Raw genomic sequence first — 19,188 nt, 5'->3', positions numbered from 1 at the left:
GATAGTTAATACAAAATGGAAATCACAAAGGTGTATCTCAGGAAGCCGTAATTATAAACACTAATTTTTTGATATCATGGTTCCTGGAGACAGGAGAAACTTCAGAGAGTAAGAGGTGCCCAAATAAATCACACTCTACCTGAACTTCTAAAAAGAGACAGATGTCTAATAGATTATTTTCTGTCCCTTCATTTCTAAACTTTTCTTGAAACACTCATCAAGGCCTTCCTGGCTCTCCACCTCTCCACCCTCTTGACTTTTCCTTACTTTCCCACTTAGCCGGGATCCAGCCAGTTATTTCAATTGTACTCTCACCAAATGTTTTAAGTATTTCTGTCACCTTGTCTTTGTCCTTCTGTAGTTCTCTCCTCAACAAGGTACTCCTGCTTCCCAGCTACTGATTTTGTTAAGCAAAACTCTCCAAATCAGTCACTCTGGTCTCCCTGAGGCTGGAGCTTAGTAGTCTTTCTCTTCAGAGAACTTTCTCTTCTAACACCTCACCAAGACTTTACCTCTGCTCTCCAGGCACTGCTTCATGTTGATTCTCTTACTCTCAATGTATGTCTCAACTACCTGTTCCTTAAAGAAAACATATTAGCATGCAAACTCACCTCTCTACCCTTCATGTCAAAAATTGTGTACATTTTTGCTAAACTTCTCTTCCTCTGTCTTCCTTGATATCCTAGAGAAAGAGGTATCCTATGATTCCCTCACTCTGACTCTGGGCTCTGGATCCAAATATTTTTAATCATCCCCTTTTTCTTGAAAACCCTTCTTTCTTTAACCCCTATGGCATTACTTACTTCTATTTATTTTTCTCTCTTTCTGTGAAATTTTCCTCTCCCTGACTTATACCTTTTTTCCTTCTGTCCCCAGATAATATTTACCAGACTTTCATTTTCAGAAATTTCCTCTTCTTCTCTCTTTTATTTGTTCCTTACTATTCATGTCTCTAATATCGACTCTCTCTTTCCAATCTCTCTTCCAGTTCTCTACCATCTGTAAATCTATACTTGGATGTTATTCAGTCTTTCAAAGAGTATTTCTTTTAGCTCCTACTATGTGCCAAACACCAGGGATATAATGGTGTATGTGATAGATAGTTTACCTATTGATCATAGAAATAATCATTTTTGGAATTGGTTACTTTCAAATTTACTTCTCTCTCTCTTTTGCCTTTGGAAAGATTAATATTTGGGGTCACACACAAAAATACCCCTGAGTTTGAGAACTGTCTGTGCTATGTACTAGTAGTGGGGTCTTAGGAGAGTCACTTAATGTCCTGAGTTGTGGTTTTATTAGTACAAAATGGGGATAATGGTACCTATAACTAAGGTATCTTCATCTTCATTAGCCTAGATAACAAATGCCTAGATAATAATGTATAAGTTCCAAACTGAATTGACAATAGGAAATACAGGCTTTTTTCAGAATTCCCTTCTCCAACATTTTAGGAATCCCAACAGGAATGGTTCACAGTCCACAAATCTGCCTAGACTACTGTAGTCTGGACAGCTTTTCCAGACTGCTTGGCCCTGTTATTAGCCACTCCAAACTGTAGCCATTCTCATACAACTTCTCCCATAGTGTGGACACGGACTTTGCTTTTAATTTGCCCAGGAACAACTATGTGTTGAATTATGAGCTCTCCAAATTCGCATGTTGAAATGCTAACTCCCACTACCTCAGAATGTGGCCTTATTTGGAGATAAGAGTCTTTGTAGAGGTAATCAAGTTAAAGAGAAGTCATTCGTGTGGCCCTAATCCAGTATGGATGGAGTCATAAAAAGGAGGAATTTGGATACAAAGATACACAGGGAGGGAAGATGATGTGAAGAGACATAGGGAGAAGATGGCCATCTACAAGCCAAGGGGAGAGGCCTGGAACAGATCTTTCCCTCACAGCTCTCAGAGGGAACCAATGTTGCAGACACCTTGATTTTGGACTTCTAAACTCCAGAACTGTGAGACAATACATTTCTGTTATTTAAGCCATATAGTTTGTGGTAATTTGTTAAGGTAGCCCTTGGCAAGCTACTACAAGTAAGAGCAACTTCAATGTTTAACCAAACTTTACTGAAACCTAAAAATAAAAAGGGCTTACAAGGTAAAAAGAAATTTAAAACCAGGTTTCAGGGATGAATATTCCTGGAATGTAGGTCATTTCTTGTACCAGGGAGTCTTCCCCTGTCCATTATTATCCTTAGCCTGCCATTGTCATGGTGCCAGGGCCCACTCACCCAAAAGGGGTGTCTTTCCCATCTCCATCCTACCCAGCATCCAGAGTCCTCCAACTTTTCCTAGAATAAAATGAAGGTAACACAGATTTTCTTCCATCCCCTCTAAGATTCCTAGTTGTAATAGGAATCTATAACAGTAGATTTCAACCCTTAGTGAAAACAACATCTTCATATGGGGTAGAACAGATTCCACTCTCATCATCTCAAACTTTTCCATCTCCATCCCAGGGGTTCTATTTGCATTAAAAAAGCTCACTACGTTGCTTTTCCCAAACAAATGAAGAACTTGCCTTAAAAGGTGAAATCAAATCTTCAGTTATATGGAAGCAGAAACATTAGTTGGCAGTTGTACCACCTTTTCCAAACAAATTCCAGGCACCAAAGATTTTTTTTTTATCACAGCATTGTTTATTTTGAAAAAATACAGAAATAATATAAAAGTTCAACAGTAAACAAATTTTAAGAAAAGTGTGGTAGAATGTAACCTAGCCAATAACAATGATAGATATGGAGGCTGGGATAATGAGAAAAAATTATGGTATATTTTAATAGAAAAAAAACTGGATTAAAAAAATTTTTACAATGATTACAGCTATGTAAAGAAACAAATCTACAGAAAGAAACAAAGGAAATTTACCAAAATGTTAACATTAGTTGTAATAGGGTTATGGCATTATGAACACTTTGTTTTTCCTTTTCTATATTTTCTATTTCTTTCTCCTCCCTGCTTGCCTGCCAAATAGAAAAGATAATACATGGGAATGAGTTAGGAACTTGCTTTTCTAGATAGCTGCTGAGGTGTAGAAAATGTAAACCTACTAAGGTACTGGGTTCACTTGACCAAATAATGCAATCTAAAGATTGCGCAAAGTCCTGGGGGGCCCCATTGCCATTTTCTGGGTGCAATTCTTCATCCACAGACTCAGAACATGGCCCTGTCTGTGTGTGGTGGTGGTGAGGGGTGGGTCTGATGTCTACCTGATGTCTCTCTCCTGCACGATCCCATGTGATTTAGAGGTTTTAGCACTGGATTAGCCGATGCTATCCGACCTCAACATCCGAAAGGGAAGAGAGGAGTGCTTAGGAGGTTTGGAATAATCCCAGGAAATCTAGTTCTAAGAGATTCCCCCAGAGACCAGCTCATTTCTAGACAGGGGGGTGGGACTGAATAAGAAGTCAGGATTCCCTTGGGAATTGGTGGTTGGTTAGCTCAGTGGCCTTTGTCTTTGGTGGGCTTTGTTCTTTTCTTTGACCAGTATCCCTGCTTAACCTCAGGATGTTGTATGCAATGTAATTAGCAAGTTGGTGGATCCCACTGAGCAAAGCCATTTGCTCCTACAAGGAAGCATCTCTGGGAAGTTCTCTACTGACTGTGAGTGCTGTTTTGCACAATTATTGAGACACACTCAGAAGGGGTATGTACAGTGGTGAAGAACATGATCTTAGAGTCTGACAGTTCTGGATTTAAATCCCAGCTCCACCTCTGAGCAGCTATTTAGCCTTGGGAAAGTTACTTAAATTTTCACACCCTCAGCTTCCACATCTGCAAATCGATAATACTACTCTGTACCTCATAAAGTCATTTAAAGGATTAAATGATATAATATATGTAAAAAACTTAGTATAGTTCCAAGCAGTCAGTAATGGTAGCTAATTACTATTATTAGCTGCTGTAACTGTAGCTATTTGTATTTCAAAATACTACTCTTTTATTTTATTTTTAAATGATTTTTTATTGTGGTAAAAGTCACATAATATAAGACATACTATTTTAACCATATCTAACTGCACAGTTCAGTGGCAGTAAGTACATTCACATTGTTGTCTAACTCTCACCATCATCCATCTCCCAAATTTTTCACCTTCCTAAACTGAAACTCTGTCCCCTTTAAACACTAACTCCCCATTCCCCCTCCCCCCACCCCCCCCCCCCCCCGCCCCCTGGCATTGACCAGTGTACTTTCTGACTCTGTGAATTTGACTATTCTAGGTACCTCAAATAAGTGGAATCAAACAGTATTTGTCTGCACCTAATGTATATTTGAATGCATTTTTCAGGCTAACTTAATATATGTCCTGCAAACAGATTGTACCTTTTTTTTTCCCCCTGTGCTATACAGTAGGCACTCACCAGCCAACTACTTCATGCATAGTAGTGTTTGGATCTCTAAGTGTGTGAATGTGAACTGTGTGTGGGTGAGAGAAAGTGACCTCAGGGAAAATGCGGCTGGGTGTGAGAATAGATAAGTCATGACCAGCTACAATGATGATTCTAAATGTTCTTTCACTTTAGCCTATCAAACACTGATACAAATTGGAATCCAAGTTTACATTAAGCATTGTCCACATATGTTTCCTATGTGACAGAAAGCATTTTTAATTCAGCTCTTGAGGCCAATGGAATATTTCACACACACACACACACACACACACACACACACACACACACACGTGACCAGAAACTACTATGTACTCACATAATAGTCCAAGTCCACCACTGTCAAGGATTGTGTTATATTTTTATCCTTGTGGGCAGCCCTAAGACTTGGTTGTTTCTAAGCCTGAACCTTCCAAAGATGGCTCAAGCCCACTGTATCAAAAGTGGAATTCCAAACAATAAGGACAGGAACCTTGAGGGAAATCAGCTGAAGACATTTTGTCATTAAACAAGAGTCCTGGGTATAAAGGAGAAGAAAGGGACAACACCAATCCACAGTAGAGCCTGCAGACCAGGAGGGACTCCTTCTTCAAACAGAAATTCTGAATTGGGGCTTCCCTGGTGGCGCAGTGGTAGAGAGTCCACCTGCCGGTGCAGGGAACGCGGGTTCGCGCCCCGGTCCGGGAAGATCCCACATGCCGCGGAGCTGCTGGGCCCGTGAGCCATGGCCGCTGAGCCTGCGCGTCCGGAGCCTGTTGCTCCGCAACGGGAGAGGTCACAACAGTGAGAGGCCCGCGTACCGCAAAAAAAAAAAAAAAAAAAAAGAAATTCGGAATTGTGTTCCTTTGTTTTCTGCAGCTTTAACCTGTGCGAGACCCCTTTAAGCACAATGGTAGCCTGTGGCAGTAAACTGTTACCTTTTAAGGAGGCAGATAATATTTACATATGCTACAACATCCATTTCATGATTGGTTGGTCATCGTCTACCCAGTCCTTTTGCTACTCATTCTTTTACCTTTAGCTGTATTTTTTTGGACAATTTTAGAGGAGAGTCAAGGAAAAGAGGAAATGAACCACATCTAGAATAAATATTAAGATCCACAAAATTTGGAAGAGGGACACAATTAACACTACACATATTGTATTGATCGAGATTACGATTTTGGATTATATTTAGATTAGAAGGCAGTGGAAGTTAGCACATTAGCTCTGACTGGGAAGGGACCTGCATACTTCACACCTGGCTACTCATGGCTCCAATAATTATGGCTAATTAGAAATCGGCCATAGATTATACTTTTATTAAATGGTTGAATGGGTTTCTATCACCGTAGGTTTCATTGGACTATGTTATGCGAAAGACTGTTACTTAAATGACTCTCTGGTATGATTAGACCTTATTAGAGGTTGTAATAAGTCTTGCAGTATTCTTGTCATTATCCCCAAATCATTGCACTATTATACTAAAAATAGCCAAATTATGGGTGGACTAGAGCATTGTTCCTCAACCTTTTAGAAGCCCGTACTCCATTCAGTATAAAAAAAGTGTGGTAATGAAAATAGAAAAAAAGAACAACCCCAAAGCCTCAAAGCCATCATGCTGCATATTATCTTTCTTAGCAGGAAGTTAAAAGGAAGAAGTTGAAAATGATTGGCATAAAACAAGTTATTTTCATTATCAGTAGGTTTTAATGTGCATGTTGAGTTGTGTCCATCTCCAGTTAGCTAGGGTTCTGAATGAATAAACATCTTCCAAAAGGGCATAATATTTTACCAAGAAATAATTTAGGGCCAGTAAATTTTTGCCACAGCATGTTCCTTGTTTGGAAGAACTATAATTAAGAAGCTTGTTCAGTATTTGGCAATTAAAACAATGATCTAATTAGACTGATTGCACAAGCTAATTTCTAGCCCCAGATGTGGGCCTACCTGTTAGCTAAGCAAGGATCCTGTGCTTGGGCAATCGTGTCTGCATCTAAACCAGAGAGCACAGGGGCAAAGACCCAGCTAGGGCACAGACAGAGCTCCTTGGGCAGGAGCTGTCCTGGGATTTCCCTGAGGCAGGAAATATACGTAGCCCCCTGTTGGAGGACTTTAGACTCTTTTCTTTCAGAAACAAATTCTCCAACCTGGTTGTAAATGTAAATGGTTCTTTTAGCATCTCTAAAGCCAGTAAGTACTAGCTTCTTTCCGCCCCCCCTGCCCCCCTTTTTATTGAAATGGGAAAGTGAGGGTCACTGATTGCTGTTGACTTGGAATCATAGAAGATCAGTACCTGAGAGGATCTTTGAGATTCTTTGGTGAAGCTCCCTCTTCAGGCAAATGGAGGCTTGGAGACTTGCGTAGAATCTGGAGTCCTAACTTAGGGCCCTGAATTAGAAGTGTTGGCCAGCTTTTTTTTTTTCCTATAATTTTTACTCTATTGTAAAGGAATTTAGTTCCCTTTCAATCTTTTACCTGTAAAATACAGGGCTTTGGGGGAAGATGTTAAGTGTGTCTGTAAACTGAAGGAAGTCACATCAACTGTGACAATGGATGGGAAGGCTCATAGGTTTCTAATGCCCCCTCTCTGTACCTCAGTAGCCAACAATCTTCTCTGAGGACTGTTGGCTTCTGTTTCTGGCTCATAGTCTCTTGGATGCCTGCCAGGAACCATCTTTGATGCTGTGAAAAATCTGAGAGTGTATAGTTGCTGGAGGGAAGCTTTACATTTCTAGCGAAGAAGCAAATAATTGAAAACTTAGCTAGAATTCACCCTGTTTTGTTAGGTGTTACTTCAAAAAATAGAGTATTTGCTTCTCCCTTCCCAGCCAACCATTTATCTGGGAAACAAGTTATTAGCAACTCAGAACTGCTCAGTGGAGCTGGGGAAAAATGGTGTGAAAAGTGAGGAAACGTAACTGGGATAATGAAAACAAAATATTTCACAATAAAATCTCTTCCAAGTCATCCATTTTATAAAAATCATTTTGGTAGAAAATGTGTACAGTGTTTCAAAAATTTTCCTCTTCATTTTTTAAAACAGATTTAAAGTAGAGCAAAAATTAGACTTCAAAGAAGCTCTGTATTCATTGAATATAACTGAGATATTTAGTGCTGGCTGTGACCTTTCTGGAATAACAGGTAATATGGAAAATTATTCTTATATTATCATGTAAATGTTTTCTTAGTAATGATGTTAACTGAGTGATCTTAAAACTGAGGGAGCATTTGGCCCCAGAAGATACATACACAGAGAATAAACGTCATAGTCATGTCAAGCTGTCTGTAAACAAGCACTCTATTTAGCACTTAAGTAGTTTTGCTTAATGAAAGTCAGACAGCATTATAGAATGTTAGATAACTTCTAACCACGCTTACAGTGAGACTGTGTAGGAAAAGTATTATATGGGCTTTTATTCCAGCCCTGTTTGGATTTCCTTATCTGAATAATGGGAATTACAACTTTGAGGCTCTCATCTAAGCAGAGCTAATAAAATTTTTATAAACCAATTAGCAAATGTTAATTCGGTAATATTAGAGGCCATGAAATAGGCATCCACAAGCTGCTGGGTGATGAACACAATCTAGAAATTGTAATGCTGCAGTTTGTAGATTTAGCTTGAGACTGACAACATATCTGAGGAAATGGAGCTTTTATGCTAACTGGCACCTGGGAAATTGTGTATAGTTAAGACACTTAGTTACACAACAAAGCCCAAGACAGTCTTTAAGTTTTCTCATCCTGGCAGTACCCACTAGTTCGAAAATAACTAAAGAGAAAAAAAATGGATGAAGAGGGCCAATTTGTCCTAAGTTATCTACCCTTTTTTAAATTCAGTCTTCTGTTTTATATATTAAAAAAAAGAACCACAACAGTCCTAATGATACAGGCTTGTCTGTCTGATGGGGTTGGATATCATAACCCAGCATTATTGTGTGTTCCTATATAAAATTTGGGCTTTGGAGAAGTATTCGTTAATTTATGCACTCATCAATTATGTGAGTAAATGAATAGAATGAATGAATTTTCCTGGCGGAGGAAGTGGGTGGGGTACACAGGTGACATAGCTGTTCATTATCACCTTCACGCATGATTTAGCTGCTGTTCTCACACTGCCAGATAGATCTGACTTCTCTGACAATTTCCTCAGCATCAGGAATGAGACAGTCAAAATTAAATACTGCAACAGGATGCTATCTAAGTGTGTCCTGGAATGCAGACACCTCACCAACTTGAAATAAACCAAGCCATTTTTTAAACACCTCTTCCTCTTAGATTTCTTTCTGGCTTTCGGAAGCTCACTTGCTATACCTCAGACTTTCAAACAGCCACTCACTCTGCAAATTCCCAGAAATTTGTGACTTCTATAAAATCTCCTTTTACAAGAAGATTTATCAAGAAAATACCTCCAAAATGCTTTATAAAAGAATTTGTGCAAGAGAATAACCCTGAACAGAAAAGAATAAATGTCCAACATATTTTGCTCTGAGTTGCCTATTTGAGTTGTTTTAACTACTTTGATTCTTTGGTTCTGTCTTATTGCCTGAAATAGAACAACCACAGTCAAGACTGGCACTATTTCTGGTCTTCAGGAGAATAGTGAATTAATTCCCTGCCATCCCTACTTACCATTTGTAAGTAGACAATAAACATTTGCTAAAGGCTACTGTGAACCAGTCCAGTGCTAGTGCTGTGTGATAGTTACACAAAAGAGACACTATCTTATGCTCATGTCATTCACAAGTTTTGAATGAAATGTTTTCAAAAGAGTTATTTTGGAAACTTTATGATGAATATTTGACTTCTGTTATTACTTCTTGTGTCACCTTTGGTAAAATATTTAACCTTTCTGAACTTCAACTTTCTAATCTATTAAATGAGATAATATCTCATAGTGGTGGAAAAAAAGAATATATGTAAATCACCTTGTTCAACATCTATTATATAGTGGACACTCAGTAAATGTTAAATACAAAAAAAAAGTGAGTAAATGGCACATTAATATTTACTTGCACATCTTCTAGCAAAGCTATTGAAAGTTTCTTGTCCTTTTAACTTGACAAAGACATACTTGGAATTTTCACAGGAAATTAAGGGAAAGAATTATTGCAAAGATGTAGAAACCAGTGAGTTTATGAAGTTCAGATCCCTTGTTCTAATCTATCATCTCCCAAGTCCTGTTCTTTTTCCAAGACCGGGCCCCCTCTTTGTAAGATGGAGTACAGAAGACCAAATTGCTCAGTCTAATGACCAGGGAGTCACTTGGTCTGGTGCCAGTGCTAAACCACATGCGTGAAATTCTCTACTCCACCCCAACCTGCTTTTCGGTCTTCATTCTTTGCATGAGCCCCCTGCTTTTCGGTCTTCATTCTTTGCATGAGCCCCTTGGTCATCTACTCTGTGCTCTATATGTGAATCCCATCTTATTCCAGGCAGTTGTGGGAAAAGAACATGCTTATTTGCATGACCTTAAAAAGCCACACTCCTGCATCTTAGTTAACCCACACTAATGATGTGGATGCCCCCTTTTCTCCATCTTACATGTTTCTATCACTAGACATAGCCTTATCCATTGATTTATTTATTTGGTAAGTATTTATTGAAAGCCAGCTATGTGCCAGGCAGTTTTCTAGAGTTGAATAAAATCTACACATTCCCTCTTCTAATGAAGTTTACATCTGTTAGGGCAGATGGACAATTAACAAGTAATTAATTAATTAAATGGTGAGGTGATAGATGCTATGGATTAACTAAAATAGAGTCATGGGATAAAGAGATTTAGATCAGATAAGAGCAGAATTAGACATGGTGAGAAGGGACAATTGCTTTGAGGAAGTGTCATTTTGCTGAGACCTAAGTAACAAGGGAGCCAATCAGGGAAAGTTCTGGGAAAAGGGATTTTGAGCAGACGGAGAGGTGGGGCTAAAGTCTTGATGCTTGACCTTGTAGCTGGAGCTACTGGACCCGGAGAGGAGGGTAGTAGATGAGGATGAGAGGTAATCAGGGGCCCAGAGAGAGTCATTACAAGCAGTTTGGAGTTATTTTTAGGAAGCCAATTTTTATGCAAATAACCCTTTGATGACGTCTATCTTGCCTGAGGGGATTTACTTTTCTGTAAGCTGTCAGAGCTGGTTCCCCTTGACTAAATTATTTCTTCATGAATCCTTCTAAATTCGGTTGTCTTGGTGAAGTCCACCTGCATCACATCAGCTTTCTCTCTCATGAGGGACAAAGCTCCTTTCTCTTCAAGTTTCAAGGCTCGCCTTCCTTTCCTCACCCTTTCGCCACCACTGAACTCACGACCACCTTTCCGTTGTCTCTCTGAGGAACACCGTCAGATCTATCTGGTCTGGACACAGGGGGGTGGCAGGCGGCTTCTGAACTCATGGTTTCACTCCCCCTTCTCAAGGAGACTCTTCACAGGTCACTATACCAGAAACGCTTCACACATACATCAGTTCCACCAAGGGGAGGAGAGGGGCCTTCTCTCTCAGCTTGTTTCCACTGCAGAACAAAACGTTATTAAGACGCTATGTTACACTAGAAATTTGACAGGTTTTAAAGCATAGCTCTGAAGCTATTTTGTAACAGATGACACAAAAGCTCTTTAGACTTTTATCGCCTCATCAGTCTTGAAGGAAAGTAAATTTTGTTCTAAACTCAGATCAAAACCCAATATGGAATTTAAAAGGCAAGTTGGCTTTGAGGTCGAAGACATAGGGTGGGATTAATTCAAATCTGTAAAGCCTTTTTCATCTTGCCTGTAGACCATGACTAAGGCAGGCAAAACCCTTTGTCCATTCAAGTATTTCACTTAGTGGGGTACCTGATTTGAGGCTTATCGCCTTCTATCTTTATATCTGAGCTAAACTTGGTCTCTCCATATCTTCTCTACATCGTCTCTGCAAGAGCTAAACCTAAACCACATTTATCTCTAGCAAATTAACTAACTTGGAAGGAGTTTGGAATTTTTTCCTTTTCTTTGTTCATTTGAAAATGTAATTCACCTGGGATCCAATAAGTAATAGCCCTGAGTTTTAACCCTTCAATGCACTTTCATATTTTCCTACAGATTCCTCTGAGGTGTATGTTTCCCAAGTCATGCAACAAGTTTTCTTTGAGATAAACGAAGATGGCAGTGAAGCTGCAACATCAACCGGTAGGACAAATGATGTCACAGCAAGCCATGAGGAAGGACTGGAGGAAATGAGCGTGAGGATGCTGCCACTTTGTGGTCCTCTGATCTCCTTTTCTCCTCGTGCTGTCCAGTACACTGAAGGAAGGGGAAAATGGCTATAGAAGCTATTTATGCATCTGTGCGGCTGGAGCTTAAGGCAAAAGAAAAGGGAAGGGACTTGATTACGAGTTGAGGCTCATCTACTGATATCTACTTATTTGTCAATTGGATTTCCTGCCCATTAGCAGATAGGACCCGTGGAGAAAACTGTAGGCTCAAACCTGAAATCATGATTGTTCAGGAATGTTCACTCGTAAGAAATTGTATTAATTTCATTCTTCCTTTGCACTCTTAGTCCCTACTTTTCTAATGTGACTTTTGTTATCTCTATGGCAATGGCTCTCGAACTTAGCTGCATGTTAGGGTCAGCTGAAAAGCTTTTAAAAATTCTGTGCCCAGACCACGCCCCAAAATAATTAGATCGGTATCTCTGCGGATGAGATTCAGCCTTCAGTATTTTCTTACCTTTCCCTAAGTGATAACAATGTGAATCCCAGGTTGAGAAACACTGCTCTCCAGTGACTTGGAGCCTATCCTTGCAACTGCGAGTGTAATGCATAGACCAGCAGCATCAGTGCCCCTTGGGAACTAGTTAGAAATGCAGAACCTCAGGCTCAACTCCAGACCTACTAATCCAGCATCAGCATTTTCCGAGGTCTCTTGGTGACTTGTGTGCATATTACAGCTTGAGGACCACTTCTATGATATACCTCCTTGAACAAATGATATATTTCCTTGAACATTTTGAATAGTATCTGTGCTGCGTAAAAGTAATACCCAAAAAATAATTGGAGAAAAGCCTTAAATTGAATTAGAAATGGAAGGGCAACTTTAATGAGTTCCTCATAAGTCTATTTTAATTCTTCAGACCATGACTTTAACCTGTATGTAAAAGATATGCATCCTTTAAATAGTCATATTGATAAATTTATATCCACATTATTAATTTCTTGATTAATTTATAACGCTATGTAATGGTGATGGATTTTGACATCTGGGTGGGGCACACTGGACTCCCACTACTGTTTTGTCATCTCCTGAAGGACTTTGCATTACTGTGCTCAAGGAACTTAGATTGGAGGGGATGAGCTATTACAATCCTTAGAGAAATCAAAGGTGGCTTTGGGATGAAGTTGCTAGTTCACGTAGACAAATTTTGCACTTGCTTTTACACAGAATTGGAAGAGTCCTTATAGATCATTGTCTGAACCTCTCATTATGTCGGTGAAGAAACAGGCACACGTGTGATGTGGTCTGCCTAAGGTCATGCTAATAATAGACAGTAGGGTTTGGACTGAAATCAGGTTCCCTGACTTCAAGTTCAGAACTCTTCCTGCTATCACCTGATGCCTCTTGTTTTAAGTGTAGAGCTCTCTAAGAGGATGTAACAATCATCAAGGGATCAGCAGTGACCCTGATGTATCACACTCTCTACCTTCCTCCTACATGTCTAAAATCAGGGCATAGATTTCCCTTGTGGAGGTATCTCCCTTCTTGTCTTCCATGCCAAGAGAAGGAACCTTTGGCATAGGAGATGAAAGTGGGCACTGGTATGAGTCTGCATAAGAAACCCTTACTAAATAATCCTTATATACCATTAATTTTCCCCATACATTTACCTTCCCACAATTTACCACCCCTAGACACTCAAACCCCTTTTCCTTTGTGTAGTCACTTCTCCACAATTTACCACTTTTTGTTAAAATGATATAACCCCTTCTTTGGGTATTCACTTCTTTTCTGTGAAGCTCCTGTGTGGAGACAAAATAAAACCATTGATTTTGTTAATCTGTCTTTTGTCAGTTTAATTTGCACACCCCAGTTACAAACAAAAAGTGTAGAGGAATAGTTTTTTCCTTCACTACGTTTGTTTTTCAATTCTGATCACATGTTGCATTTTAAAAATGATTTTCATAGGGCTGGAAAAAATATACAAAATTACTACATTACTGGTAAATAAAACATCTGAATTGAGTGCAGAAATACTTAATCTAGAAAGAAAAACAATCCAGCCATTTAAATTTATCCACTCTGAAATATTGATAAATGCCACAATGGAGAAGCATGATACAAATTATTATAGTAAATAATTGTCAAGGCAGCAAACTTCTAATATCATAATAAAAATCCCATACACATTCACAGCACAAATCCTAAAAGTTCTGAGCTCACAGAATAATTTTGGAAAAGTTAAAAAAAATAAATTTGAAGTCAGATGTGATTACTACAAGCCTGGAGAATAGAAATAAAGTACAAACATACCTGGATAGGAATTAGGAGTTGAAAAATTATGAGATAAATCATACAACACAAATAAAAAGTGAGCAGAAAGTTACTGCTTACCAGATGAAATTTTCAACTGCTTTCACTAAACTGAAACAAGTTTTGGTTTTCTTCTTCATTGAGCATAAATGTGAAGTTAGAATTATTCAATGAGTAATCCAATATTTATTCTTCTGATCTTTGATTTTTACATTTATTCCAAATTTCTTTGTATTTAGAAAATGGTTATTTTTCCTCATGTTAATTTCTCAAACAAAATGACCTTTTCTGTCTACAAAAAATAATATGGATATTATGGATATATTTTCTTTACTGATCTTTTAATGTGCACATCTAAATAACTGTTGTCTCTATTTCATAGGCATACACGTCCCTGCGATCATGAGTCTGCCTCGAAACCAGTTTATAGCAAACCATCCGTTTCTGTTTATTATGAAGAATAACCCAACAGGTACCTTTTTGAGAATTCCCTGGAGGAACTGCTTAAGTTAAATAGACTTAGTCCTAGATGCTAATCTCAGTCTATACATCTGAGATCATTTGTTATTTCAATTTATTGAATTTATTTTAATTTTTTTCAAAATGTTTTTAGTGTCTGTTTCTTGAGCGCTTGCTTTGTACCAGGCATTGTGTGTTAAGAGATGACAGTGACCTAAAATAGAGCAATAGTAGTAATAGCTGCCGAGATAGTTACTATACGTGCTGGTGATTTTAAATACCAATCTCCACAGCTAACACCATTCCAATAAGTTAGATATTTGATGAATAAAGACATAGATGCTCAGAGAGAGGTTGTGTAGTTTGTCTAAGGTCATACAACTGAAAAGTGGCGTAGTGAGAATAAGACATTTTTGTTTCAGAAGTCAACTTTTCTTTCAATGATGCCACAATGGGAGTGGAAGTTGGAAGTTGCACAGTTGTGAAAGGTTTCCTAGGTAGATTCCAAAAGAATAAGTGACTAGCTATAGGCTCTGAGTGGGATGGAGGAGTCAAATATTATTCCAAATCTCCAATTTGGGCAATTGTGAAAGATAATGAACAAAAGGTAGGGGCACAAAAGGTAGGGGTAGTAGTCGATTGGACTGGCGTTAGACACAATGGCAATGTAAATGTAGATCGTCTGAGTAGATGTTTTTGCAATTTCTCTTATGAGAAAGAGAGGCCAGAAATGTGGATACAGTGAGGAAACTTTCTTTAAGTGTATATTTAGGACTTCTCAGGAGTCATAACCCCATGTGAGGACTCTAAACCAGGGGAAAAGAAATTATATCTTATTCATTTCTTTATCCAGCCCAGTATTTGGCAAAGTGCCTTGCACTTAATATCAGTGCTCCTAGAGACTGAAGGTTTGGACTTGGGGTTCAAGTCCCAGCTTAATGAACTAATAGTTGTAAGACAAGTCACATACTTTCTAAACCTTATTTTCCCCACCTCCTATCTGAACATAATATTAGTACTTACCTCACAGAGTTAAATAAAAGAATATATGAAACCTGTGACACTGCCTGGTACATAGTGTTCATTGTGAATACATCAATAAATGTAAATAAGTGAACGACTGAATAAATGAAGGAAGAAAAATGGAAATTTTCTCTATATAAATTGTCTTACGTGGAGAAGAGACAGAGTTAATTTCAGAATCTGAATCTGTTAGATTAACTAGCAATACTGATATTATTGGTTCCCTAAAGGGATATATCAGTCACTTTTTTTAAGTTCCATGAAACTAATGCTGAACGACCTTTCTGAAAGTTGTATCTTGGAAACAATGGGACAGTTTCAGATTTGCTGAGATTGTATTAACACAACTTCAATTCTAGTAGTGGATGTCAGTGTTAAGAGATATTCTGAGTATGTCATTTGATCTATACATCTTTAACCTTAGGGTAACTCTAACTTCTTGCCATCAGTGTGTAACTATTGAGTATGGAGAACAGAAAGAAATGAAGTTCATTGGGCTTCAATGCACTAGGAAATAATGGTGTTTAGCATAATGATGTTTTGCTCTTTATTTTCCAAGTTGATGACTATGGACATGTAATAGCTATCAGTTAAACAGCAGTGAAAATTCAAAACCCAAAATAATTCACTTATTTATTTATTTATGATAATAATTAACTATCAGACCCTTAATGACTATTTCCACTGTTTTATGATCTCTATTGTAATGAGACTTTCTAAACTAGGGTTACTCCCTTAAAGTATTGTTTAAAATGAATGGCCACTCATTTGTTGGAGGCTGTAAATTGTTGCCACATAAAATGTAGAATGGGTTATTACCTTAAGACAATACACATTCAGTGATTTATTTATTTTTCCTCTCACAAATGAACTGAAGAAATCATTGGGATTAACGAAGCTGGTGATTTAGCATGGTGTAGTAAACTACTAAATGGCTTAATGATTTATATAAAATATATTCATTTGACAATTTCTGGAGTATGAGGGTGAATAAGTTTAGATTTAGTACAACCAATTTTTACCTAAATTTTAAATTTTGTTTTGGTCAAACAATCCTCTTATGCAAAATCCATACATTACTTGTATTTTCCTATCAGTATTTGACTTCCTATCATATGTATTTCAGTATATTCATCCAAACCACTTACCAAGCCAAACTTCTAGGGAAATGAAGAACAATTTTTTCTTCTTTTAGGCTGAGGGTATAGGCCAGCGTTAGAGACTTTCAGAAGAAAATTGTCAAAGATGCTACATGAAATGTGCCATTTCTCAGAAAGTAGTGAATCATGGTTTTGAAACTGACAGTACTCCATACATAATAAAAAAATGTTGTGTTTATAACTTTTTCAGGTCGTGGGTTGAAGGGAGAAGCAGACTGCAGGGTATTCACTAAGAAATCTTGTTTTCTAGGTCATTAGCTTTGGTTATGTTATTGTATTTTTACATTATGAAGTAAAAACTGCTTCCATCTGATGGAGATGTTTTATAACTATATTGATTAAATATGAGGGACACTTTTTAAGAAGTGGGCATGAAAAGAAATGTGGAAACAACAATGATTTCTGCTTCAGCCTGCCTGTGAGTCCACTGTGACTATGTCAAGGAAGATTTCACTAATCTGTCCAATTTAGTACTGAGTAGATTGGTGATTGCATGAAGACTCTACTGAAAATGTGGTTCTCTTGGTCAAAAAAACAGATTAAAAAGGCTGGGACACATGGCTTTTATGTAATGTCCTACACTTCTCAGTGTTTAAAACTAAACTATTATCTTCAACTTATGAGGCTAGTTGCTATGAAAGTTACTTGGAAAATTCCCCAAGCGAGCAATTCTGATAAGCACTTTCATGCCATAGAATTATAGAGACACAAGAGTTACTATTGATTCCTGTTGTGGCTAAATGTAGTATACATCCTGAGGAAGTTATTTATGTATCTCTATCTATCTGAAAAATAGAGTCTTTGTTTTCTTGTGTTTTGGGAATTATTCTGAGAATTTTGAGGCAAAGTATTATTAATTATAATCATAAAAAGAAAAAATCTGCTAGAGATGATGTCTATTTCCATGTTATTGACTCTTCTAAGACTGTGTCTGTCTTTGGACTGAGCAGTAAGGAGTTAATGAAAAAGTGTTCTTCCTTTTTATTTCATTTCTGCCATTGTTATTTCAAATACATGTAAGCTTTAAAATGTAAAATTTTATTTTATCACTTTTGAAATAAACCTTTATTACATATGACTTTAAGGGACATAACTCAAGGCAACACTTGACATAGAGCCACTTCCCTTACCCTAGTTGAAAAGAAAGGTGAATGCATTTTAATATATTTATTTCTGTTTTGTCCTCTAGTTCTTAGTTCCTTTTCACTTGCACACACAGAATGGCTGGAAATAGATGTTTACGTGTTTAAATTTATGCTTTATACTATATCACCGGTGAGGATTTGAAAGCACTAGAGATGTGAAAATATTGTCTTTAGCAGTAAGCTTTGATTCAGAGCTGAAGGAAGAGATGTGAGAAGCTGCACTTTTAACCCCAGTGGTTTATATTACATGCATAAAGAGATGACTGCTAATACCTTAAATTTAAAATGCGTCCATGCTCATGACCATTTTATTATTCTAAGTTTGCCTGACTGAGTCTCTATATTTAGAAGAACACCTCTCTGTCACTTTATTTTTGCTTTCCTTTATGAAAAACAGGACTAATGCATTTTCCATGACAAGCTGTTGTGGGTGTTAATTTACTTCATAAATTATCAGAAAATGATTACTAATGATATAATTATCTATTTTAGACAAAGGAGTGGGTTTTGCTATTAGACATTGCTTATTTACCATATAGAGAAAAAAAGACAATGATTTGTTAAAATATTAAGAAATATTATTGTCATTTTTTTCTCCAGAAATTCCGAAAGTTTTTTTTCTTTTCCTAGATTCAATTTTGTTTATGGGAAGGGTGACAAATCCTGACACCCAGAAGATGAAGACAAGAGATTTGGATTCACTGTGAATGAAAATCACAGCCTCAGAATATGGAAAATAGTTGATTGTCAAAACCTCATCAAATATTTTCTATATATCTTTTTCTGTTTTAAACTGTGCCTTTATTAATCTGTATTCATAAATAAATGAAATTATGCATTAAATGTTTTTGTTCTTTCTGTATTTTTATAGAGTATACATGAATCAAAAGTAGTGAACTTACATAAGATATTAATATTGATATGGTAGAACAATCCATCTAAGATAGCTTAGATATCAGATTCCTGTCTTAGATATCAAAGTCTGTATTCTTTTTTTTTTTTTTTTTTTTGCGGTTATGGCCTCTCCCGTTGCCGAGCACAGGCTCCGGACGCGCAGGCTCAGCAGCCATGGCTCACGGGCCCAGCTGCTCCGCGGCATGTGGGATCTTCCCGGACCGGGGCACGAACCCATATCCCCTGCATCGGCAGGCGGACTCTCAACCACTGCGCCACCAGGGAAGCCCTGTCAGAGCATTTTTTCCTCCTGCCATTCCTTTTTTTTCTGGCTCCTTGTTTGATCACCTCTAAATCTGAAGCCTAAAATTCAAGAGGTCAAAAGTCTAGTTTCTTTCTCTTTTTGATGCCTCAAGTCACCACCTTGATGGCATATAATATAAAGGAAATGAAAGATGATATATATTTTCACTGCCTAACATTATATTTTTGGCTTGTCACCTCAGTTCTCTGGAACTTCGATGTCCTCACCTGTACAGTGAAAAGTTGGACAAATCCTATTTAAGTCCTTTTCCCAAAGTCCTATGTTTGTAAATCTTCTCAACAAAGATACATTTGGAATAATGT

General features: G+C 37.7%; 1 protein-coding gene across 1 annotated transcript in view; it reads left to right on the top strand.

Annotated features, from left to right (window-relative positions):
* The window catches only part of SERPINI2 (serpin family I member 2), a 33,476-nt gene extending 15,102 nt beyond the window's left edge, over positions 1–18,374 (top strand). The window contains exons 6-9 of the mRNA XM_065876905.1: positions 7,424–7,521; positions 11,454–11,540; positions 14,263–14,352; positions 18,298–18,374. Coding sequence (XP_065732977.1) covers positions 7,424–7,521; positions 11,454–11,540; positions 14,263–14,352; positions 18,298–18,374 — 352 coding nt within the window. The remainder of the gene's footprint in view (positions 1–7,423; positions 7,522–11,453; positions 11,541–14,262; positions 14,353–18,297) is intronic.
* The last annotated feature ends 814 nt before the right edge of the window (positions 18,375–19,188 follow it).

The sequence above is a fragment of the Phocoena phocoena genome, chromosome 4, assembly GCF_963924675.1.
Source record: "Phocoena phocoena chromosome 4, mPhoPho1.1, whole genome shotgun sequence".
Classification (NCBI taxonomy): domain Eukaryota; kingdom Metazoa; phylum Chordata; class Mammalia; order Artiodactyla; family Phocoenidae; genus Phocoena; species Phocoena phocoena.
This window is presented reverse-complemented; position numbering and strand designations above follow the sequence as displayed.